Below are 24,269 nucleotides of genomic sequence, written 5' to 3' on the forward strand. Positions count from 1 at the left end.
TGGAGGAAAACTGAAGTGGGTGTAAGGATGCATCCTTATCTACATCGTACTCATACATTCACAGCCATGTGTGTCTCTCTGTGTGCACTTGCATATTACCAGCAGGCTCTTGTTATGAGTGCCAATTGTCTCCCAAAGGGCAGATTGTTGGCTCTGTGGTTCTTTTAACTTATTTGAGAATCTCTTGGCTCTCCCTCTTGCCTTTGCTTTCTCATTTCCAATTTTCTTCTCAGACTTCTTCTCTCTGCAAATAATCCATAGGCAAACAGAGGGAAAGTCAAACAGCCTTACTTTGACCAATATCTGGGATGATGAAAGCAGAATTTTGCCTGTGAAGATTTCAGACTTTTTATGTTAAATGTGATCTTAACCTTTGCTTTAAGCCCACATGAAAAGTCAGTGGTTTTTATATGGTGAATGGCAGCGAATGAACAGTATTGTGGTCAGCATGTTTGCATAACGTTTGAAAGACCCAAGATTTTAGACCAGAGGGAGACACAAACTCAGCCTCAGGGAATCAAATCAAATAAAACATGCAGGTCCATCTGTTGTTGTAACCCCTTGAGAGTTAAGGGAGCAGCCAGAAGGACCTTACTGTTGGCAAATCTTATAGCTGTCATTTAGCAAAATATTTTTTATTGGTTTTAAACCCACATTTTAGCGACTGTAACACTTAAAGTGTTATTGAGAAGTTTAAAAAAAATCCCTCTTTCAGAACCAAATAAGAAAGCATGAGAGCAAGAGACTCACTCAGTCTTCATTCTTTTGTCTTCATTTTTTTCCTCTGTGGTTGTGTGATCCTTAATTTGCTGCTGGTAAAATTCATTAAGAATCAAAGTTTAATATGAAGCTCAAACAGTATCAAAGTATTACAAATCAGTGAAGCTTAAGACAAATCCACACAGATGAAAAACCTTGGGAAAAATAAAATGTACTGAGCCATGAACATTAAATAAAACATTCTGAATGTAATTTCATATCAATCATACCGTTATCTGATGCTTTTCAATATCAGAGGAAGCACTGGTCCTGGAACTTGTGCTGAACAGGTCATCCAGACTGGCAGTGAGGTCTTGTGCTACAAGTTTGTATCGACCTTCCTCTTTCTTTAGTTTCAGGCCAAAAATGCCTGACAGTACATCCACCTCTCTGGGGGAGGTCACAGCTCCCATCTGCCCAATCTCCCTCAATTCTCTGTGGGACGAGAAACTGGCAGAGTACCTCCTCGGCTGATCCACACCACTTGGCACCTCCGTGACCTCATCAAGAGTTGGTTCAAGGATACCGCCAAGCAAGTCGGATATCCTCATCCTTTTGGCTCCCTCTATGAGCCCACCACTCACAAAAGCAATGTACAGCACGTACAAGATGCTGCGAAATAAAACATAAATGCACCGTACCTGAGCCATACAAATGAATCGGACGAATAGAGCAGCCGACGTGAGGATATCCTTCAGGGTCATTTTCATCAGTGTCTTTAGGTTTATCAGAGAAAGTAGAGTTGACAGAAATAGCCACCAATGAATCATGAAAAACATTCCCTGATCGTCCAGGTGTCGTTTATCCTCGACTTGTTTCCCAGTATTCCTTTCTCCAGTGTTAGAGCCAGATATCTGAGCAGCAAGCTGCATCTCAAAAATGGTGTCCTCACAGAAATTGACAAACATTTCCATTTTCTCTCTCTCTGCGCCCTCGTTGACGACATCAAAAATGAACTGCCTCTTCGACTCTTTAACCTGTGGCTTCTCCCACTGTGTACGGCTATATTCACTGATCTCAAAGTAGACGCGTTCGAAGCGCTTCCCACTGCCGAGGATCTCTATGCGTCCTAGACAGGGCTGAAAGTAAGTCAAGACACTTTCTGCCAGTTCCAAGAATGTCTTTAGTCTTGAATCGTTGGGCATGTGTTCTGACAAATTGGTGAGGAGAACGGTGATGCTGAAGCCAATGTGTTTTGCTGGCTCATGGAAGCGATCCACAAAGGCCTCATAGTTCACAATTTCACCATCATCAGTCTCCATGCACGAAAGCAAGAAGTGGATCTCAGTGTGCGAGAGATGCTTGCAGTTTTCCATGGCTTTCTGGAACTCCTTCCTGGATATGCTTCCCTGACGATCAGGATCATGTTCTGTGAAGGCTTCTGAGGAGGTGAGGTCTTTAAGTTTGAGGAACATGTCAAAAAATTTGAGAATCATTTCCACATTGCTTGACGATTCCACCAACATATCCACCATTTGCTTTCCAGTAGTTCCATTGACAACATTACCTGCAGGAGGCACAGCAATGCCCTTACTTAATGAAAAATGGTAAATTATTACTATCACTAACTGCAAAACAACAGCAGATATTTACCTTCTAACATGGAAAGCAAAAACACAACCATATCTTTCTGTAAATCCATGAGCTCCTTCAGAAGCTCTATTTGCCTTGAATCCTGTATGTGCAAAAAATATATTCATAGTTAAATTTTCATAAAGTTCTACTACTGATTTCACACTTTACACTGTACACGAGTGGGCACATTATCAGAGGACAGTTTTATATTAAAAATAAATGTGAACTAAAAATGATGACTGCGGGGGTAGAAACTCTGCACGAAAGTACATGATCACCTAGAGCATTGTCAATTTTATGTCTGCTGAATTTTAAATGGAAACATGCATGGTCAGTGTGAGTGGATTAATACGCCGTACCTGAGAGAGCTTCATCTGCAGGTGCGCAAAGACATGGAGGAATCCCACAACAGCGTCCCAAAGACGACTATGAGCTAGACTCTGCTGGTTCCCAGTACACGGGCCCTGTATGCACATTCTGATAATGTGAGCTGCTAGTAAAAATAAAGTGAACTTATAGAGAAATAGACAGCTCTTTGCAGAAGCTCCCAGCACTTTAAATGCTTGAAAGTGTTGTGGATTTATGTGGAGTGTCTAGATTTAGACACTTTACATCTTACCCATCACAGAGTGCTATTACAAAGCAGTTTGATTGGTCCTAAATTAATTCTGCAGCATGACAAGAATTTGAAATATACAACCCCAAATTAACAGACTGCTGGGATCCTTAATTAAACATTTTACTACATTGTGAAACAAGTTCAAGTTTAATGAAGACTACAGAGCTGGGCACTGAAATCACTATGGAATGTAATGGAAACAGACTTACCTGTATGTACTCAGTGAGTGTGTTGAAGACCTGTTTGGCCACTTCGATGGCCTTGGAGAAGTTGTGTTGACCTTGTGAATCAATCGCATCCTTACCCGAGTAGTACCAGTAGAAGTCACTGATGGACTCCTACAGTAAAGCAGAGAAAAATGTTTGTATTTCATGAGCACAACTAAAACATTCTTTTAAAGACAAAACAATTTAAAGAACAAATCCGATTCTATTATTGCACTCCAGCAAATTTAGCTTTGCCTTATCTTACCTTTATGTGCGGACACATCAACTTGCAATCAAATCAATCACTAAAACATTACTCTCCACAAATGCGCCTTAAATGAAACACCAATACACAGCATTACAAATGAAAACTCATCACAGCGTGCCTACCTGTATCCTTAGTAAATAGTCTACGGTGGATATAATGATGTTGACAGTGGTGTTGTTGCCTGTTTGTGTTCTCAAGTAATTCTGGAAATCTAACACATAAGCAAAATATCATTAAAGTGGACAAATTGTTAAAAAAGAGCTTTACATACATTAGGATTGGACAATATATATGTAGTACACAGCAGTTATAAGTCACTGTTAAGCTACAGTAATTTCCATCACATTATTTGGGCCTATATTTCCTCAATATATCAATATATTTTTGTGAACTCTTTGACAGAATGTAACTGGATACAGCAGAAAGCAATTAACCTGAGTTGTGTCCTTCACAGAGCAGCTGAAGGAAACGGAACAAGTCGCAGGTTAGGTCTTTGTCAGGCATCACCTTTTCTCCTGGGAAAAAGATGGACAGAAAAAGGTGAGGGGAAAAAAAAAGAGTAGAGGTGTAAGGTTCATAAACCGAGTAAGAGAATGTTCAAAGAATGAAGAGAACAGAAAATTGGGCCATTTTTGACTGTGAATTCAGAGTATGTTCAAGGCCATCGATCTCACCGCTGGCTCTTCTGCTGTGACATGGATTAACAGTAATAGATTTTTTTCCCCCATTTGAATACAGTACCTGAGCTCTCGTCCGTGGCCATGCCTAATCCCTCTGCTTTGTTCTGCCTCTCAAAGGCATTCAGATCCAAAACACTGAACAGAAGAAAAGCAGGCACAACCACACAGAAAAAAAGCACAAGTAAAGCACTTGTACTCTTGGCATTTTTTTTTTAATCAATCAGTATTTGAAACCTGCCAGCCTTTATAACATTTGACAGGATATCTAATTTTTCTACATTCACTCACCTGCATGACTGCATGAGCCCAGACATGCTCTGAAAGAAGCCCACATCTCGCTTCTCTTTTAGATAATCCAGCATTTTCTATCAGACAAAAGCATCAAAGACAAGGTCTGATAAATGGAGGATCTGATTTGAAACAAAGTAATTAGCTTTATTACCGTGAGCATTGCTGCAGTAAGATGACAAAATTTAAAAGGCTTATGTTCTAATGAGGACAAATGATGACACTCACTTAGTTTAAACATTATTGTAGACATATTTAAGGTCCTGCAAAAAAAATCATTTTAATGTGCACAAACAGGCCAAAAAATTAGGTCCACTCACAGATATATATGTATAATGTAAGCTCAGGTAAACACTCATTGCTCATATTGGTGGATGCAGGAGAAGTATGTAGATGTAAAGGCCTGTCCAAGCTTGTCAGGAACCAAATCACCATGATTAGATCTCTGAAATGGAAAGGCTCTCAAGGTGCCCATGGTCAGCACTGGGAATGCATACAGCTTGCAGGATCTGTTGCCTTCTGGTCACATATTAAAAGGCACCTTCAGAGATCACACATCCAGCAGGGCAGACACAGAGGACCAACAGGCCACAGTGTTTTGGCTGACTGGTGTATCATTAGATAGTCGTTTACTTTAAACTGAGATCTTTGATAAAACTGTTTCTTGCCTAAGTTATTCAATCCATGGTAATCATTTGTTTTACCATATGGAAACCTAAACTCCTGTTTAAAATGAAGAAATAGCGAATGTCACAGAAGGTATATATCAGATCTATTTTGTGAATGCCAAGAAAAAAAAAACCCACGTAAATAGTTTCAGGGGGAAAGCAATGCATTATTGTACCTGCTGAACACTGGCATTTCCTCCGCTGAGAATAGCAATGCCTAACTTCAGCGTAGGGGCAATCATGGAGCCTATGGCTCCTGAAATTAATCAAAAGAAAAGAAAAAGCATGGTACTGACTCCAAAGAATAACACTGCATGATGCACATTTGAAGAAAGGAGTGAAACACACTAAACATCTACTCTCTTCACGTCAGTCTCAAGAAAATGAGCACTAAATCAATCAGAAAAAAAAAAGATTACTTTCTCAGCTACTGCTTGTGGGAATCTTTGCCGAGTATTCAGCTAACACAAAGAAACTGGCTTACTGGTGGCACATCTAAAGCAACAATATAATAAATTAGAAAGCAACAGATTAATCTTAATATTTAAATTTCTATGATTTCAATGTATTTTTCTATTGCATTAAAATATTTTCTAATATTTGAATATCTTTCCTACCTTTGCTGGCACTGATAGTTTGCAGGACCATCTCAGAAGCTCCACGACAATGTAACCTGGCTTGCTGGTACAGCAACTTCTGTTTCTCCATCTCCTTCTCCTGAGGCAAAGAAAAGCCAATTCATGTTTTTATACACCATTTTATCAAATTGAATTTTAACATAATGTTAAATATTAATAATCTATAACACTGTTCACAATAGAAATTGTAAAAACTAACAAGTTAAGCCTCTAACGAAAACTCTAAGCAAAGAATATCAAACACAAGTCGTTTACTTCAAAGCTTTCCACCTCCTGCTCTTCCTCTTCCCCCTCTCTGCTACAACTCTGGAAAAGCAAACACATAAAGCAGGGCGGTGATATGAAAAGATGTAGAAAAAACAAGTAAGTGGATACAAAAGAAACAGATAGTTTATACATTCACAGCACCTTGCTTTGATACGTGTTGCATGCGCTATTCACCAAAAAACAAAGAAGAATGAAAGTAATATTAAAAGTCACATCGTGCATTTTGTTTCTCTCTAGTTTATTGCTATAACTTTAGGAGCTGGCAAATGTTGTTCAAGAAGAAAATTCAAAATACTATGATAGTACAATGTCATATATGTAACATTACAGGCAGTCACCCTGCATGCTTTTGTAAAGGACTTCAAGACATTAACAGAGATTTGGATACTACTAATGAGATCATTCTTCATGTTCTATTACCTTGGCCATAATAGCAGCGTAGGACTTATAGAGACTGTCAATTTCAAGCTTACTGTGAACAAAGAAAACAAATGAGACGTGATTAGTGTGTATCAAAGTCTGCACAAGATCAAGTTCATTCAAAACCCCTTACACTGTTGAAAGCACTACTACCTTTAAACACCTTATGTGGACACAATTAATGCTCAAGTCTACCCAGTGGCATTGAACATGTTTATTGACCTTAACAGACAACACCTGGATACTAGCTAATCTGATTAAATCTCTGCAGTGACTTTACAAATGGGAATGCTCCTCCACCCCAAGGTTTTTGCAAAGACATGATGCCAAAGAGTTCATTTATGTTCATGTTATGAGTTTCTGCAGGAATATCAGAAATGTATCTTAATTGTACTGGTGGATAAGATCACACATAAAGAGAAAGAGCATTTATGACATTATAGGAATACTTATTTCAGTTACTTTTCAACAAGAATTTTAACCAACAAGAAAGATTTTTTCCCCATCCACAACATCTATGGTGAAAAATAAATGCTTTGAATATTCCACTGAAACTGCAGCGTAAAACGTATTGATGTAAAAGATACACATTATTTGCAACATCAAGCAGAATGTATTTTGCAAAAATTAAAGCCCTGAAAAAAGCAGAAACATTTTCCACATTCCAAGCTTTCAGAGATCAGTGGCCACAGATGTTGGACAAAAATATCATGCTTCTGGTCAATTCAGCGTTGGCTTTCTGGCTGATGAGTTTGACCAATAATAGTTGTGCTGACTGGAAATGTTATTGCAAGTGATTCTTTTATGATAAGCACACACACCTGCTTTCTGTCAGGGCGTTTCGACTGAAGAGTGTAATGAGTTGTAGGAGAGGATCGATTGGTTTGGCACCTTCCTTCACGTCCTTTTCTTCACCTCTTCCACCTACATACGGTTCCATTACCCCCCTCTTCTGCAAGCCAGAAATAAAAGAATAAAGGAACTAACATGGGGTCTTAATTAATTTCACAGCTTGGCTGTGCACAGCAGACTGAGGTTTACACCTGGCTGCTTTCTTCTTTATTTGGAAATTCAACTAAAAAGACATATGCAAGCAAAAGGTCTTAATGGATTGATATTTTTTTAATAAAACAAATGTTTAAAGTGATAATAAGATGGCAACACAATAATGAGTGCACAATGTCACATCCCACCTACTTTTTATGCCAGAAAGTGGGCCGTTTAGTGAGTGCAAAAATATTGTACAATAGTATTAGTGTTTAATTTTGATTCAGTACAACAGTGTAGGTGGGATTTTTGTGCAGCCTGAAATTCCTCACAGGCTTAGGCTGATTTTGAGCAAAAAGTGTTTGTTTTACACGATATGCGTTTTGTTGGCAAAACAGAATGTACTGTACTAACATCATATGCCAAGAAGAATATATCTAATTATAAGCAAAAGAAAAAAGAAGCTGATTTGATTAACGGCTCCGTTTTTAGAGGCAATGAATCCCATGACAATCTCTGTTTGAGCATCCCACAGACTGATTGCTAGCAGATTGTCAGAGCTGCCCACAGTTTGCATGTAAGATCTCGACCCGTCTGCAAACACTCGCCAACTAATAACCAAGTGGTAATTAAACTTTGAAAAATGTGCCAAAACTGAATGTTTCTTTCAAAGTAGAAAATGCTGCCTGACCACTGCAACCAAAACTTCAAGGTGCAACTTTTACTTTGTAAGTCAGCATCATCCATGCAAACTACAGGCAACCACAGCAACCTGCTAGCAGCTGTGCAGCACCGTATACCTGTTTACTAACAGTTCAAACTAGCCACTGCTTGCAGCCTGACGAAACCACATGTCAACCAGCTGAGGAACCCATATTTTTCATTAGCAAATGCTGTCTGACAAGGGGTCATCGACCAGTCTGTTGGCCTATCTGACTAGTGCCTCAGGCAATCTGCAGTAAAACTTCATGTAAGAATAGTTCATCAAAATCAATTTAGAGCCACATTTCACTTAATTAAAAACAATAAATCTGTGTTGAATCAATTCATGTCTCTCATCTGGTACTCTTTAAGAACATAGGCCTGCTACACTCCTACACAATCCTCCTCTACATTATTTTAAACTTTTACTAATGCCAGCAGGGCCACCTTCTCCACTCACAGCTAAATTCTCCACAAGTGTCTCTTCAAAGCTGTGCTCCTCAGCAGATATCCAGGATTTATTGTAGGCTTGAAGGAACAGGTTAACAGCTCGATGCCTAGAGACGAAAATTAAAAGGATGACAAAAAGAGAAGACTTATCTTTCTGAAGTAGAAGGAAGCAAACACAGGAAAAAAAATATAAAATGTATTTCTTCTCTGGTAACATAAGTGAGATACTCTTGCACAAACTCATCAATCACAAGATCGGCCTGCCTTAAATCATACACTGCTTTATTAATGTTTTTCAAAATGGGACTGTCAGAGAGCAAAAGAGAGAAATTCTATAACCAAAAAATATTTCAATATATTTTTTCATCTCCTAGTGGAGCACAAGTTGTTCACACAGTTGTCAGATAGTGAGACTCAAACCACAGAAATCCAGAGCAACAATCCAGGAAGCTGGTAACTTTGTTACTGTTGTGGCACTGTTATTGTCAAAGGGCTAGAAGTGGATTGTGATAACCTGGTTGCCAACTATCAAACGAGAGGCTGTGCTACTACATTACACTCTCACACTCTGTAAATTATATAAAACCACAAGATGAGCAGGTGATAGTGCTCAGTGGTCAAGTTGTCAGTATCATCTGTGGACTGTTAAGCTAAGCAACAAAGTAAGCATTTTCTGCAGTGAGGAGGCTCTTGGGGAAAAGTGAGAATAGGTTTAAAATGACAGTGTCTATCCTACATGTATTTGAGAAGATTTGGACAGCTTTCAGTCAATTGTGGCTTGTGTAATGGAATATGAGCTTCTATACAAAGGAAAATACCCTGTAGAGAGAGAATGAAAACCTCAAAGAGGTCTATAAACCTGTAAAAATATTACTAGGATGGGTTTTTAGCCTTTTTTCCATTCACCTAACCAATATGGCAACTGATATATTTACTAAAGCAAAGCAAAGCATTTAGATAATCTTTTTTTATTATTATTATTATTTTTTACCTGGGTAGGTTATAGAGTGGAGTCATTCTCAGGCAGGCCACCACTGCACGTTTCCTCTGTTTCGATAAAACTGTGTGTCTGCCAGGTTTTTTGTTTCTCAGTGGGTGTTCCACCTGAACACAAAACCACAGATATTTAAAGCAACTTGGTGCACATGAACCTGGTGACCAGTACTAAGTACAAAGGACTCACAAAGTGTTTAATTCAGACAATAAAACACAGATATGAATAAATAACATCAACAAAACTAAAAAAAATACTAAAATTAAAGATAGTCTTGCAGAAAGACCGCACCTGTATAATTTTGTGACTGCATCTCAGAGTTGTGACACCATGGGATTGAAAAAAATGTGTTGAGCAAGATATTTAAATGTAGCAAGAAGTACCATCTTTGTGGTACTTCTTGCTCAACAGCCACACTTATTGTCATGATCCACAAATACATAGAGAGTGTTACGACCCCACTCAAAAGCTGCAACATAAATATGGAGACTAATACCAGAATTTCAGGTTTTATTTTAAATTACATAACAAGTTGTCTAAAATAGCTGGTACCACCAAGACAAAGACTAGTGAGCCTTCATGAAAGCCTGCCTCATGTATGCCTTTATCCATACCTAACTAGGTGCGGTCAATTAGCAACAGCTGAACACTCTTGCACTGCCACTGCAAAGAGATTAGGGGCTGCAGAGGGGCGTAACAAGAGGTATATATCAAATAAAACAGTTCCAAGAAATCAAACAAAACTGAATCTCTGTCACGCAGCAATCAGGCAGTTAAGAATGAAAACATCTGAGCAAACGTTTCAATAACCTCATCATGGACATTAACACAATGTCGGGTAGAGTTACTTCAACACTGCCTAGACATCACTGTGAGACTTTCTACTAAAAGAGAGGTTTTGTTCAAGAGTTCGTTTCTTCTATTCCCTTTCTACAAAACAAAAAAGGCAAGTTTTCCAATAGGAAAAATCAGATGGAAAACACCCCAAAAAACCTCACATTGCTTCTTTGCAATAACCTGATCTACATATTTTACTTTGTAAGAAACTTTCTGACTTAACTTCTATTCTATGTGGAAAGAGCATCACCGTTTGTCCGTCTAAGGTTCAGTGATTTGCTGCAGACTGAGACCAGTTTTAACTAGGGATGGGTACCGGTGTCCGGTGCCATTATGGCACCGGTTCTGACATAAACGGTAGTAACCAGACCGAAAAGCAGCGCACATTTCGGTGCTTTATTTCAGTGCTTTTTTTCCCTGAGATGTCATACACTTTGGATTCTAGCCAATCATTTTACCTTTGCAAGCGTAGTAGGCGGGCCCAGGTACGTACGTTCTTTTAGAGCAGAGCTACAGATTAAAAATGCCCAAGGCGAAGCGGTCAAAGTCTGGTTGTACTTCACAGCAAAAGATGCAAACTCAGCAGCCTGCAACAAGTGCTTTAAGCTGATACTGTGATACTGTGCAAAGGAGGTGACTCCTCGAATCTGATGGAACACCTGGCGACGTATAGCATTTTGTTAAAAGCCGAGAAATGCGCCGTATTTGATAGCTTGCTGCGAGACCTCACACCGTGCACATCTACTGCGGGTGGGTTGCCTGTTATCGGACCCGGAGTTAGCAACATCCCCCAAAAAACCGAAGAGGAGAGTCCTGGCCCCTAGCCCTGCCAGTGTAGCAGAAATGAGGACGGATGATGATGGCAGCAGCAGCCGTTCTTCTCTGCGTGAGTAGCTTAATGTTGTTCGTGTGTAGTTTACGTTGAGTAGGCTAACCACGTTATTAAATTAATGCATGTAAGGTGAACTAGCAAACACCGTCGTAGTTACATGCGGCTGTCTTCTTGTTTGATGGCAGATACTCCCTTCACCCTGGCCAAAAAGGCTAAAATGACCAAAGAAAAAGTGGAAAACAGCTAAACATGAGAGGTTTTTGGACCAATTTTGTGTTCTCCATTCTTTAAGCACCGGTTCAAGCACCGTTTAAGCACCGGCACCGTTTCAAAAGTACCGGTTTGGTACAGGTATCGGATAAAACCTAAACGATACCCATCCCTAGTTTTAACCAGTGAGATGATGTTGAGGTCTTAATAATGTTTGCAGGGTATATTAACAAAAGTCAGAACAAAACACTCTTCACCTTACTCAACAAATTTTAAGCAGTAGGCAGAATACAATGGCTGCAGAGTTAGGATTCACTCAGTGCCAAAAGGCAGTATCCCAATTAAAGCAAAGGACGGAGTCTTTACTCAGTGTCTTAATCAGCAACTTTTTCTATAGCATGGAAAAGCTCACCTGGTCAAGATAATAAAGGACTCGAGCTATTTCCATAATCCTGTCAACAGTCTTTTCTGCATCACTGATGTACCCGGGTTGGTTTGGGAGCTCTGTAAGAATCTTCTGTCTTAAACTGTCTGATCCCTATAAAGAAAAAAGGATTAGCTCATTCATTTGTTTTGTTCCAAGGTGCTGGTAGTTATATCAGTTGTTGAACTTGTATATACTGACTAATAATAAAGACTCTGTATTCACAAATCATTATAAAAAAAAAAAGAAAAAAGGATTTCAAAGACCACTGGGAAAAACATTTACTCGAATTTCTGCTCTAAAAGTTGTTTATAATGACAAAGCAGAATTTTCCCATCACTAACTTATGAATAAACACATTTATCAGTGATTTATGAATACAGAAATGCTGCATGCATATTTAGTATGTCACATTCATGTCTCTGGTGAACAATGAGCCACTGCCCGAGATTATTAAAAAGACGGCTTTGGATTTTACAGGCTATGAAAGCATTCTCTGATTTAATTTCCCAGACACTTGTTGCACAAATTAAAAGTTACTCTGTACTCGAGCATATCGGTGAATATGATGAATTTCTTCAGAAAGTAGAAAAGATACGCTTGTAATTTGCAGTCTAAGGGTAGTCCAAAACACAAATTCATACAACTGATACATACTTCACTGATCAGGCATAACATTATGACCACCTGCCTAATATTGTGTTGGTCCCGCTTTTGCTGCTAAAACATCCCTGACTCGTCAAGGCATGGACTCTACCTCTGAACATGTGCTGTGGTATTTGGCTCTGAGATGTTAGCAACACATCCTTTAAGTCCAGTACGTTATGATGTGGGACCTCCATGGGTCAGACTTGTTGGTCCAACACACACAGACGCTCGGTTGGACTGAGATCTGGGGAACTTGGAGGCCAAGTCAACACCTTAAACTCATTCCTGAACCAGTTTTTGTTTTTTGGGAGGGCGTATTATCCTGCTGAAAGAGCCCACAGCCATCAGCTAATACTGTTTCTGTGAACGAGTGTGTATAGTCTGCAACAGTGCTTAGGTAAGTTGGTACACGTCAAAGTAACAGCCACATGGATTGCTGACATCTTTCCATCAGAACCAGCATTACATTTTTCAGCACTTTGAACTTGTCTGTTGGATTGGACCACATGTGCCTTGACTCCACATGTGCACATCAATAAGCCTTACCCGCCCATGGCTGGTTCACCACTTCACCTTCCTTGGACCATTCTTGATAGATACTGACCACTGCAGACCGGAAACACCCCACGAGAGCTGCAGTTTTGGAGATGCTCATACCTAGTGATCTAACCATCACAATTCACTCCTTGTCAAACCTGCTCAAAGCCTTACACTTTCCCATTTTTCCTGCTTCTAACATCAACTTTGAGAACAAAATAATATATCCCACCCACAAACAGGTGCCATGATGAAGAGATAATCAGTGTTATTCACTTCACCTGTCAGTGGTGACAGTGTTATGCCTGATTGGTGTATATCTGCTTATTGTTTTGTCTTGGCATCTGTCTACAGCTTACTTCTGTTGGCCTGCCATACATTCAGTGTTGGGAAGGTTAGTTTTAAAATGTATTTTTCCACTATAGATTACAGAATACATGGACCAAAATGTATTTTGTAACATATTCTGTTAAGTTACTCAATGAGAGTAACGTATTCTGAATACTTTGAAATACTTAAATCTAAATATAAAATATTAACAGTGGGGTGGACATTGCGTAAGGCTGCACTTTTTGCAGTGATCTCATATAGAAAACAGCATGTTAATGCGTGGAGATCCTGAAGGCTGCTGCTGGCACTGCTGGCTCTGGGTCCATTGTGTAAGTGACGCCAACAACATTAACAGGACGCTTACATTAGAGCCTCTAATTATGTGTTTTGTTTGGTTTTCCAGCAATCAGAATCAGAGAAACTGTATTAATCCCAGATGGAAATTGAGTTTAAAAAACAAATTTAAAGAAGGGCTGCGGGTCATACTCGAACCCGGGCCGGCTCATCCGGACTACATGCTGATCCAACTTAGCTAAATCTGCGCCCGACTGCATTTAATCATTAAAACTGGAGAAGGCATGGAGAGGGGATAGCCTAACATATGAAACAGGAAATGACCGCTGTGTATTCTATTTATCTCAACAAAGTAACTGTATTCTGATTACACCTATTTAAACCTAACTTTAACGGAATGCAGTTACTCATATTTTGTATTTTAAATACTTAACAGCAGTACATGTATTCCGTTACTCCCCAACACTGCATACATTTGAGCCTTTTCAAATTTTGTAACCAAAGAAAGCTATATAAGATTATGGTGCTTAGTCAAATAAGTAAAAGAAACCACCCACCTGATTCTGAAGATGTGCAACGCAATTGAAAATATGATCTCGGATCTCATTCTCAGTGGTCTTCTGTGGAAAGCATGTAATTGCCCACATTAAGTATACTAAACAGTCCTGTAGTGTCAAATGTGCACAAGCACGTAGTGAAGGATGTGAAAGGTGGAGGATTTTAGTATGGTCCACATTTCCAACTCACCTGAGAGAAGGCATTCTTAGCCAAGATGATGAGACTGTGATCGCTCGGAAAACAAACCCTGAGTCCCACAGGGGTCAGCCTCTTCATTAAAGCCACAATGAGAGAGGTGTTGGTGGAATAACAACCCCTCTTCCTCCTCATCTTCCTCTTCTCATTGTCAAGCTGAGTATTGGGATCATATGAAAACTTTACACCTAATGACAGCTGCAATTCTTCTGTGATTTCTACATATATGTTGTAAAGAGATTCACATCAGCACACATATAATCATGAGGTCAAATTGTAAATATGACCAACCTTGAATGTTTTGTCATTATTGGCCAAGAAAGACAAGTTGTTGATTTCATTTTGAACAACATAATTCTGTTCCTCCCATTTGAAATTCTGTTGCAGAGAACATAAGCGAAGACACGTGACAGTTATGGACAAAATATTCACTGAGACGGCATTGGCATGAGAAAAACAAATAAATAAAAACACTGTGTATCATTCTCACATGGGATTTGGCCCAGAATATAAAGACCTCTGCCACCATGCTGAACAGCTGCTCAGCCTCAGGGTTCAGGTCTTTCAGCCACCTGGCTCTGAGATAAAATTGAAAAAACACATTGACAACACAGAATTTGTAAAGCAAAAGCATATGCCTGAAATAATAACTAACATAACCTCCCAATATCATCTTCTCAGTTTTTCGCAGTTAAAAATCTACGACTGGCTGTTGAATTCTTAAAAACATTTGTTCTTTACCGTCTTTACAAAATAACAATGTGGTTCAAAAGGGAACTTCAGGGGCTATGAAATAATTAAAGTGGAGCTCAAGTCAATACAAAAAATAGCAAAATAAGTTTCACCTTTCACTGAGTCTATAAATACTTTACATTACTTCTGTTACTTCTAACTTTAGAAAAAAAAGTTTCCACTCCTCCGCATACAAGCACCTTTGAGTGTCTTACCGATGAGTATCCACAAATGGGATGAGGAGGGGAAAGAAGGCGTAGAGGTCTCGGACTAGCATAGTGAACTTTTCTTGTATCTGCAACTCCGCATCAGAGGTATCTCCACCTTCTGCTTTCATCTGCTCCTCCTCTACCAACACACATTCTGTCCTCTTTCTCAGCTTCTCCATTAGTGGCAGGAAGTGGCTCTTTAACAGCTCAGGATAGACTTTGCATATGACTGGCTGAGAAAAAACTAAGAGATATAAATGACAGATGTTGGAAAATATGCATTACTGACTAATATGAAATAAGTATATCTAAACAACAAGCCACTGTTGTCCACCACACAAGTACCTGCCAGCTGTTTCATCCAGTCACCCTGGCTAGCACCCACATGATTGTGGATGATACGCAGGATGTTGCCAAGTAGGTCACTAGCATGCTTAGGAACGACAGAGGTACACACTGGCCTTTCTGGCTGGCCCTCAGGACCCAAGTTCCACCAGTGGGAAATGTAACTGCACAACATGGGCAAAGTAACCTCTGCAACATGGATGTAGTGGGCCTGGTGAGCTCCAGCACCTGCCAGCTCCTCCACTTCCCTCAGCGCCTGTCCCAGAGAAGGTAGGAGGGGACACATGTCCTCCACCTGATCTGGCAATCCCTGGTCTAACAAAGATGGAAGGTTTTTAAGGTTCCCAAGAGACAGCGAATAACAATATAACAGGGTATGAAATGTGCCTGCGTAATACCTTTTATCTGAGTAGCAGTCATCATATTGTAGATGGAGTAAGGGTTGTTTTGGTTTAGATCTGGCTCCAGGAAACACACGGGGAAAGCTCCTGTCAAGGCTGCCAGACAAGCACCTGCTGCTGACCTATGCCTGTATAGAAAGAGTTGTGCATATCAGGATATAGGCATGGGTGAATAATCGACGAATTTTAAAGTACTATACAATATTACAAATCAGGATTGCTAACATAAGTTTGCTTGAAAGCTGTTTTCAATGCATCTCAGGTTTAAACATCATCTTCTATCTGGCAGCCTTTAACATTTATAACACCCTGAATACCCTCATGTTGCACCAACACCGTGTGGTTAATATAATAAATAACTTCAATCATGAATTATAGATACATTACACAAAAATTATTTAAGACATCATCCTCGAGAACTCTGAAATCTCAAAGTAATAGAAGCATTACCCCTCCATGTAGATGCTGCTACTGGTTCCAAGAGCATAGAGGCTGTTTAAGATCCTGTAGCAGGATACCTGTATACCACCAGCTGAAAAAACAAGGTAATGCATAAAAGTTTTCTTTCACAAACAACCACTGAACCCACAGTTTCGAAAGCATTCAGTCACTGAGAGGTGGATTAGTTGCATGCTTGCTGATTCAAGTAATGAATGATTTGTGGAAGGTGAGAATATTATTGGGAGAGACAGTATGCTCCTGCTGCTTTGTGGCCATGGCCGAGACACTGAATGAGAGCTGGTTTCAAGCTGAAGGGAGGGTGTACCCAAGTGATTTCAGGGGTGTGGAAACCAACTGTGCATCCAACACCTGAAAACGTATGTGTGTTTCTCGTCATGCTGAGATGACAACTAAATGTATCTTAACAAGTGACATCTGCATGTTTCTGCATGCATTTTAGGACGTAAATGAAATAATACAATAACATGGCATTCCTACTTAACCACTATAATGGTAGTTCTTACCCAGGAGATCTACTCCATGGTTCTGGTTTCCAAGATGAAGGAATAGAGAAGTGAGTGTAGGGAGAAGGATGGAGGTTGTGTAGTTGAGAACCTTGGCTACTCCTCTTGCCAGCTGACTCCTACTCTGAGGCAGTGAAACTAAGCTCTCAGAAAGGGTTTCCACAGTCATCTCTAAATCAGACGCCGCTGCCTTAAAAAAGGAATGCAGAGATGTCTGAATAGACTCTGGTGCTGACTTCATTAAAGTCCTATAACGAAAAAGTGGGAAAATTATTATTATTATTATTATTAATAATAATAAATAAATTATTATTATTATTAAATTATTTGAGTTGAAAAATTATTATTTATTAAATTATTTTGTTATAGTATTGTAAAGGAGAAATATCCACTGAAGGTTTCCTACTGTGACACTTCTGGCTGAGAGTTAAATGGACTAAATCAGTTATCTATCAGCTAATCTATCCCTCAGACAAGTCTGAATGGCCTCAACCTCTGCTGAGCCACAGTACTACTGTGCTTGCTTCACAGGCATTGTCCTCAGGGAGCAAAAGTGATATCAACCACAATTAGATAGCATCAATGCATCAGTGGCTCAATTACATCAGTCATCTCATCCTTAGACATGGTGGTGCAACGCTGATGCCACTGCAGGCAGAGTGAGAAGATCGATTTTGGCAGAGTGTGAAAGTGCCATCCAGTTACCTGGCATCAAGAGCCTGAGCCAAAACGTGGAGGGAGCTTGCAACTGACGAGGCTTCTCTTCCTGAAAAAACACATGCACACATTATATGTAAATTAAGAGCATTAAAGCACAGATTAACACTTAATAAACAAATAAATGTTATAATGTGCTTTACTTCCACACTATCCTTACCAAAGACTGAGATCCTGTGTCTTACAAGAGCTGCAAGCTTACAAAAGAGGCTACATGTAAACAGAAAACACAAGGAAAGTAATGAGAGAAGAGGAATTGAAAATCGCAGGACACAAAATAAAAAGACAGAATATGATGAAGCTTTTTTCTGAAAACATGCAAATATTTTTTTAAATAAATAAAAATAAACAAAAATGCACAAAATAGCTGAGAAATGATCAGATAAGAGTATAAAAAACAAGAACGCAAACTTTGTTTTGTACCATGCAATCATCTCCTTTTCCTTTCTCGAGGCATGGCTTCTATTATCACTTGAGGAAGCACACAGGAAATACAGACGGTGGCTTTTAACATACTGTTCCAAAAGAGGAAGGATAACCTGTTGAACAGAGTAATGGTCAATAATCATTTCATAACCCAACAAACCCATTAAATATCCTCTAAACAGTATGTGCTTGATGAGATCACATACACAGTTTGCCTGTTTGGTCCTCTGCTCATGAAACCACACAGTGACAAAACTTAATAGAAAATTTAAATAGAAAATTTCTGTGGCTGCACAGTTACATCAAATATGTGTCTCTAGTCTTGTTCAACACTAGATAAGTAAACATCCATGTGATCGGCCTAAAAGTCTGAACACCCTGTAATCATTACTAGAAGTTTCTTTAAAAAAAAGAAAGACAGAAAGTTTCCAGGGACTGAGCAAAGCCTTGTGCCTTTTTAACATGACTTTAATGACAGGCAGGGAAAGTATGATGAACTGGCAATTCACAGACAGATGAACAGCCAAACAGACACAGACTTGCGTGGCTGTGTGAGAGTGGGCTGAGTGGGAGGTGAAAGAAGCAGAGATGTGAGGCATGGCTGCTCACAGTCTTGGCTGACAAGGTCTGACTCTGGAGGTCCCATCGATGAAAAACAAACTCTTTTCATTTGCTGCCTCCTTAGAGCCAGAGCAGTGTAGGAAGCCTTAATCAATGTCCTGATGGCAATTGACACGCCCACGTAGATTTCCAAAATGGTTAAATAAATTACACAGCCCAAAGGGTTTTACTTAAAGGGGTTGCCTATGGCAACCATCAAACAAAACTAATTAGATGGCATAAATGAAATAAGAAAAAAAAGTTAATGAGACAAAATAAAATAGCACTGGAAGAATTAGATGGGAAGGGGGTTAAATCAATGTCAGAGATTTTATCAGATGCTAGACTTTGACTGTGTTTAAATATGCAGATTGGTTGAGGCAAACCTTGTGAAAAAAAATGACTGGTTGCTCATGTGGAGCCCTCTCTCCCTTAGACATCTGTCCTCTGGCTTGCATCACCTCTGAAGAAAAAAAGACAAAATGAAAAATGAAAGGTAAAACTGTCAAAATAATACAGATAAGTTAAAAAAACAGAAGTGTTTCTATGTCACCTTCATGTAAGAAAGACAGGTTCACATACCCAGACTAGGCTGAACTATTCTGTGGTGGTTTGGTTTTCATAAGAGTACTGTTTTTGTTTTTTTTTTCCAACTTTAACAGCAGGAAATTAACTAGGCATATAATTCTTTTCTTTCTCAATTTTTTGCCAGATTTTTCAAGTAACCTATATTTGACAACAACATAATTAAACCGGAAATCCTGTTTTTGGTGTGCCACCCCTATGAAAAAATCCCGGAGGCACCTCTGTATGTGAGGGCATAAAAAGAGTGGACCAAAATTGCTCCACAATGACATGAGAGACTGATAAAGTCATACAGGAAGAGATGGCTTCACGTTATTGTTGCCAAAAGTGGTTTGACAAGCTATTAAGTTATGAGGTGTAGTTATTTTTCACAGGACAGCATATAGTGCTGTGAAAACTTCTCTTTAACATGTCGGTATATTGCAAAAATCTTTTATCTTCTTTTTTATCTTCTTTTTAATATGCAACATTATCTTACCAAGCTTTAAAAGGTTCTCTTGGGCCTCCTCAGTGTGAGACAGGAGTCGCTGAAGCAGCGTGTATGCAAAGCAGTTGGCTATGGCTGGAAAGTCCATTTCCACTGACTTCCGATCTCTTTAGAACAAGAAATCAGATATGATTTATGAAACACCACTACTAAAAACAAGACTGAACTTTAATCATAAATACTTGCTAATACAGTATTTTTTTATTTCAAGATTTTTATTGCAAAGATGCAAGTGTTGCAGCAGGATGACAAAGAGGTAATACATTTATCTTACACATCGACTTATTTCTGGTTGTGACCTGTACTGGAAATTATTACAAAGAAAAAAAGGCAGTGGACTGACTGCTACAGTGCCTCTAATCAACGGTGAGGGAGAAATGCCACTGTGACATGAAAATGGAGAACCTCATTCATGCTGAATTGCATCGCCCTAGTGTAATCATAAGCGTATTCTGTACTCACCTCCACACAGTGTAGCCATTGAGCTGAAGGAACTTGAGGACATCCTGAGCTCTTTCTCTGAATTTAGCCTTCTCTTTGGCACTCAAGGTATCATAAGGTACAAGCAGCGAATGGCTACCTCCTCCTGAGAATAGATATGAGTGAAATGCATAGCACTTTTGTTAGCTGTTCAGCTCTTCCTAAAATGAAGGGGGATGAGATAAGAGTAAGAGAAAAGAGAGGAGATTAACCAGATATTATCAACACTTAATGCCACCTTTACTCTCAAGTTCTAATTTCTTCGTCTTAGCCCAGGCATTGTGGTAGTTTTCAGCCAGCTGTTCAGCCATGGCCTGAAGATGAGACAAAAAGAAGAGATAAGAAAGAAGAAAATTAACATAACTGAATAATATGTCAACTGCCAGTTCTAATATTTAATCTTTAACTTACACATTGGTCCCATGATAAGGTGATGCAGCTCATGTCCACAGGTTTGGGGCTGAAGGTTGATGCACCTTCAAATGACAGCTAGGACAAAAAAAAAAGTCTTATTAATGGAATAAAAGTCATTTGTGAGCAACTCTGCTTTAACAAGAACAAGCAGAACATGAGCACATATACCTGTCCAGACTGAGAGACCCTGCATGTGCATGGATGCATGCTAAACGCATCTCCTTCTTTAGTCCTTTCTATGTTCCAGCCAAAGGCCAGCATAGTCTTTATTGTCTCTTTGATAGCCCAGCGGTATGCCTCCTTCTCCTGAAAAATCAGAAATCTATAAAAGGTTTAATGCAAAACTAAAATAAGCAGGTATCAAGGGACAGCAGACTATTTAAATAGCTCAAGAACTTGTAACAGCCTGTCAATGAGTGCATATAGCCAGCCTCCAAGTACCAGAGATCACATGGATGTTATTTTCTGGGCTAAATCTTGTCTGCCTTTAGAAAGGTGTCCCATAAAGTGAACAATGTGCATCTATTCTGCAAACACTAGACTTGATTTCAACTTAATTTCCACTCAATTTTCTATTGAACAGTGGTCCTAAAAGATGTCCAAATTGTACTGCACATAGCTGTCAAGGTTAAAAATCAGATCAAATGTGCTTGAAAAGTAAACGTTTAGTAGACTTGAAGATCACACTGTTCTGCAAAAATATTAACACTTTTAATGTAATTTATATACAGTACTTTATATGTAAATGATATTTCTCAGAAGATTATGACTCACTGTGTGTTGCACAATTTTAGCATTTTACAGTATGTACTGGGGTTGTGCCAGCAGACGATGATGTCAGGGATTGAGGATGGTTTAAATTTAACGGCGACAGCTCATCAGTCAAGCAGAGTTTTATTTATTGTCCACACTGATGTATTAAAATAATATTTTCATTAATATGAGATTTTTAATAAATTGCATTATTTAAAGACTTAATTTTGCACCTCCACATATGATTGACATGTGCAGCACAAACATGTCTGGGCATGCATGGGCGTTCGCACACGTGGCCGGACTTCTGTGTGCTGCGCTCCACGCAGCAGTGCAGCCGAGCTACCATATTTGATCAGAGGATATTTTTGACTGTTGAACTGTTTTCTTTACATTAGAATGTCACATGACTGCATTTGCAAAGACAGTCATTTATCTCGTCTCCTTAACTATTTGTTCCATCAGGCACATTGCCAGTGAAAAACTGTGCACGGAGGGGTGGAGGTGAAGAGCATAGGAGCACCAGGTGAGGTATGTTAAGTTCAAAAAATTAAAGAGACAGTAAATGTTATGCCTTAATAATTCTAAAGGTGTTCAGCTGATATCCTGCCACTTATGTTCAATAATTACAGCTGGCTAAATCAGTCAGTGTGCAAACATGTCTTCATGCTGGAAGTGAGGAATAAATTGTGGCTCATCTACATCAGGTAAGGGGGGGGGGGAGGGGGGGTCACAGTATGTTTGGACTGTGAAGCAAATCACCCACCACTATTACAAACATGACATTTGGTATATATGCAATTGTCTCTGTACATCTAGGATATCACCACTTTCATTACTGAAGAACACATGAAGAACATCCACACATCCCATAAAAACTGACTACTTCATCTGTACCTTTTCAGCCAGAGCCCTGTACGGCTTGAGGCGAGGGTGAACTTTGGTGTTCTCACATAGGTGCTCTCCATGGACCCAGCCACTGACAAACTGGCAGAGAAAACACACAGATTTACTAAACAAAAAACAAAGAATAAAATCAGGGACTCAGTACAGAGAGATGTTTTGACATGGCCACAGAGAAAAATATGTACAAAGGCATTCTTATGGTGACAGTCAGTCTAGACCAGGATATGATACCTTTTCCAGTGACCACTTTTCATGAGTATGCTCGGCATACTTGTTCACAACAAACTCCAGCCTCTCTGGCACTGACACACTAATGCAGAGAGAGAAATAATACATTATTAAGCCTTGATTAAAACTGCACATTAATCTCTGCGAATCATAATGTTTATATTCACCGAATACAACACTTGGTCTGCTAAATTATAGGTTACACTTCTGATTAGGCAGGTCATTTTCACACGATTCTCTTTTCAATCATCCAAAAATATCCTTGGGGTATCTTACTTGGATGTATCTACAGGCTGGGAGTCAAAGTGTCCGTCTGTATCCATGGAGGTTATTCTCTCAATGTGCGACAAGCAGTTTTGTTCCATATGATCAGGAGGCAGGGCCATGGCCACTGCAGAGAGGCACTGCACACATAGACTCGATAACTGAAGCATCTGGGGCTTTAAAGTAGAAAAAACCAAAACAAAGTATGAGACAAGAAGACAAGCTATCAGAAAGGGTAAAAACAATGAGGACAATAAATATCCGTGACATGCTCCTCACGCAGCATGTCATCTTATACTAGCGTCTTCCTTATTATTTTCATTGCCATTTAGGGAAACACTACATCAGGAGATCAGGTTATGGGAGGACAGCGAAGAACTAATTTTATATGAACTGCAATAATCGTGTTAACCAAAAACCCAGCTATATATTTCAGAGCCTGCATTCAACACACTTCATTCAATTAAAATTTAATAAGTTATGGATTTAGTTACTTGGGAAGTAAACATATGACTGCATACTCCTCCTGAAAAAGCATTTTCATATGCAAAGATTTGTCAGTGTCACGTAACGTGAGCAATCAAAATCCCAACCAAGAAGTGCAATAAGCAGGACAAGGGATATATTGTACACCCAAGCATGTACATTTGTACATATATAAGCCTTTTGTTGTGTAATAATTTCAGTGAAAAACATCTTCATAGTTCTGTGCAGTGCTAATACTGCGCTCTGCTTCTGAGTCTGTTTGATGTCGGCCCCATGTGTGGGTGGTTTGACCTCATCAACTTATTTCTTTTGATGTTTTCCTGTTCGGCATCGTTCAGGTAAGTATCTGGCAGACATATTTAACGTACATTATGCTGTTCACATTTCCAAACAGTCACTTTAAGAGTGGGAGGTTTCATACCAGGAAATGAAAAATTAACACCTTATCTCAAGTGTGTTACATCTTCCCCGATGCAGGCTCTCCTAGTACACTAAAGAAGCACATGAGAAATGTATTTTGCCATTTTTCTTCGTAAGGAGGACAAGAAAAGATGAAGGATATAGTTTGAATTAGTTTGAAGAAAACCTTTTTTTTCCCCCATTTTATGCAATTATTTTAGTGCTTAAGTACAAATTTAAAGTAATTATAAGCTCAAGTCAAGACTAACACAAATAATCAGTTTAGTTTACCTTCTTGGCTAAGGCCTTGAACACCCCCCAGAACAACTTTGTAGACAGATAGAGTTCTTCTTCAGATGCACAACCTTGCTCACCCTGCCTGCCAGACTGGGAGTAGTACTTCCACCTTTGCTCATAGTGACTGGTCAAGAGCTGATAGATGAAAGTCGTGATTAGTTAACAAAATTAATCATTTTACCTCAGTGT

At 39.2% G+C, this 24,269-nt stretch overlaps 1 protein-coding gene across 1 annotated transcript in view; it reads right to left on the reverse strand.

The window, feature by feature from the left end:
- Positions 1–24,269, reverse strand: part of ryr2b (ryanodine receptor 2b (cardiac)) — a 77,935-nt gene that overhangs the window by 20,054 nt on the left and 33,612 nt on the right. Inside the window, exons 52-93 of the mRNA XM_039621613.1 lie at positions 24,075–24,215; positions 22,911–23,074; positions 22,638–22,716; positions 22,398–22,487; positions 20,916–21,053; positions 20,745–20,822; positions 20,572–20,647; positions 20,316–20,439; positions 19,845–19,960; positions 19,168–19,244; positions 18,179–18,294; positions 17,916–17,965; positions 17,744–17,804; positions 17,039–17,286; positions 16,524–16,605; positions 16,071–16,201; positions 15,673–15,987; positions 15,334–15,571; positions 14,877–14,964; positions 14,678–14,764; positions 14,381–14,542; positions 14,191–14,253; positions 13,826–13,887; positions 13,019–13,028; positions 11,813–11,938; positions 9,519–9,631; positions 8,538–8,634; positions 7,210–7,340; positions 6,389–6,440; positions 5,957–6,007; positions 5,681–5,780; positions 5,240–5,319; positions 4,396–4,472; positions 4,169–4,242; positions 3,862–3,942; positions 3,550–3,638; positions 3,163–3,291; positions 2,694–2,798; positions 2,353–2,434; positions 990–2,266; positions 751–812; positions 100–244 (exon numbers count right to left, since the gene is read on the reverse strand). Of these exons, the coding sequence (XP_039477547.1) occupies positions 100–244; positions 751–812; positions 990–2,266; positions 2,353–2,434; positions 2,694–2,798; positions 3,163–3,291; positions 3,550–3,638; positions 3,862–3,942; positions 4,169–4,242; positions 4,396–4,472; positions 5,240–5,319; positions 5,681–5,780; positions 5,957–6,007; positions 6,389–6,440; positions 7,210–7,340; positions 8,538–8,634; positions 9,519–9,631; positions 11,813–11,938; positions 13,019–13,028; positions 13,826–13,887; positions 14,191–14,253; positions 14,381–14,542; positions 14,678–14,764; positions 14,877–14,964; positions 15,334–15,571; positions 15,673–15,987; positions 16,071–16,201; positions 16,524–16,605; positions 17,039–17,286; positions 17,744–17,804; positions 17,916–17,965; positions 18,179–18,294; positions 19,168–19,244; positions 19,845–19,960; positions 20,316–20,439; positions 20,572–20,647; positions 20,745–20,822; positions 20,916–21,053; positions 22,398–22,487; positions 22,638–22,716; positions 22,911–23,074; positions 24,075–24,215 (5,667 nt within the window). The remainder of the gene's footprint in view (positions 1–99; positions 245–750; positions 813–989; positions 2,267–2,352; positions 2,435–2,693; positions 2,799–3,162; positions 3,292–3,549; positions 3,639–3,861; positions 3,943–4,168; positions 4,243–4,395; positions 4,473–5,239; positions 5,320–5,680; positions 5,781–5,956; positions 6,008–6,388; positions 6,441–7,209; positions 7,341–8,537; positions 8,635–9,518; positions 9,632–11,812; positions 11,939–13,018; positions 13,029–13,825; positions 13,888–14,190; positions 14,254–14,380; positions 14,543–14,677; positions 14,765–14,876; positions 14,965–15,333; positions 15,572–15,672; positions 15,988–16,070; positions 16,202–16,523; positions 16,606–17,038; positions 17,287–17,743; positions 17,805–17,915; positions 17,966–18,178; positions 18,295–19,167; positions 19,245–19,844; positions 19,961–20,315; positions 20,440–20,571; positions 20,648–20,744; positions 20,823–20,915; positions 21,054–22,397; positions 22,488–22,637; positions 22,717–22,910; positions 23,075–24,074; positions 24,216–24,269) is intronic.

This window comes from Oreochromis aureus, linkage group 13, assembly GCF_013358895.1.
Source record: "Oreochromis aureus strain Israel breed Guangdong linkage group 13, ZZ_aureus, whole genome shotgun sequence".
In the NCBI taxonomy this organism is placed as follows: domain Eukaryota; kingdom Metazoa; phylum Chordata; class Actinopteri; order Cichliformes; family Cichlidae; genus Oreochromis; species Oreochromis aureus.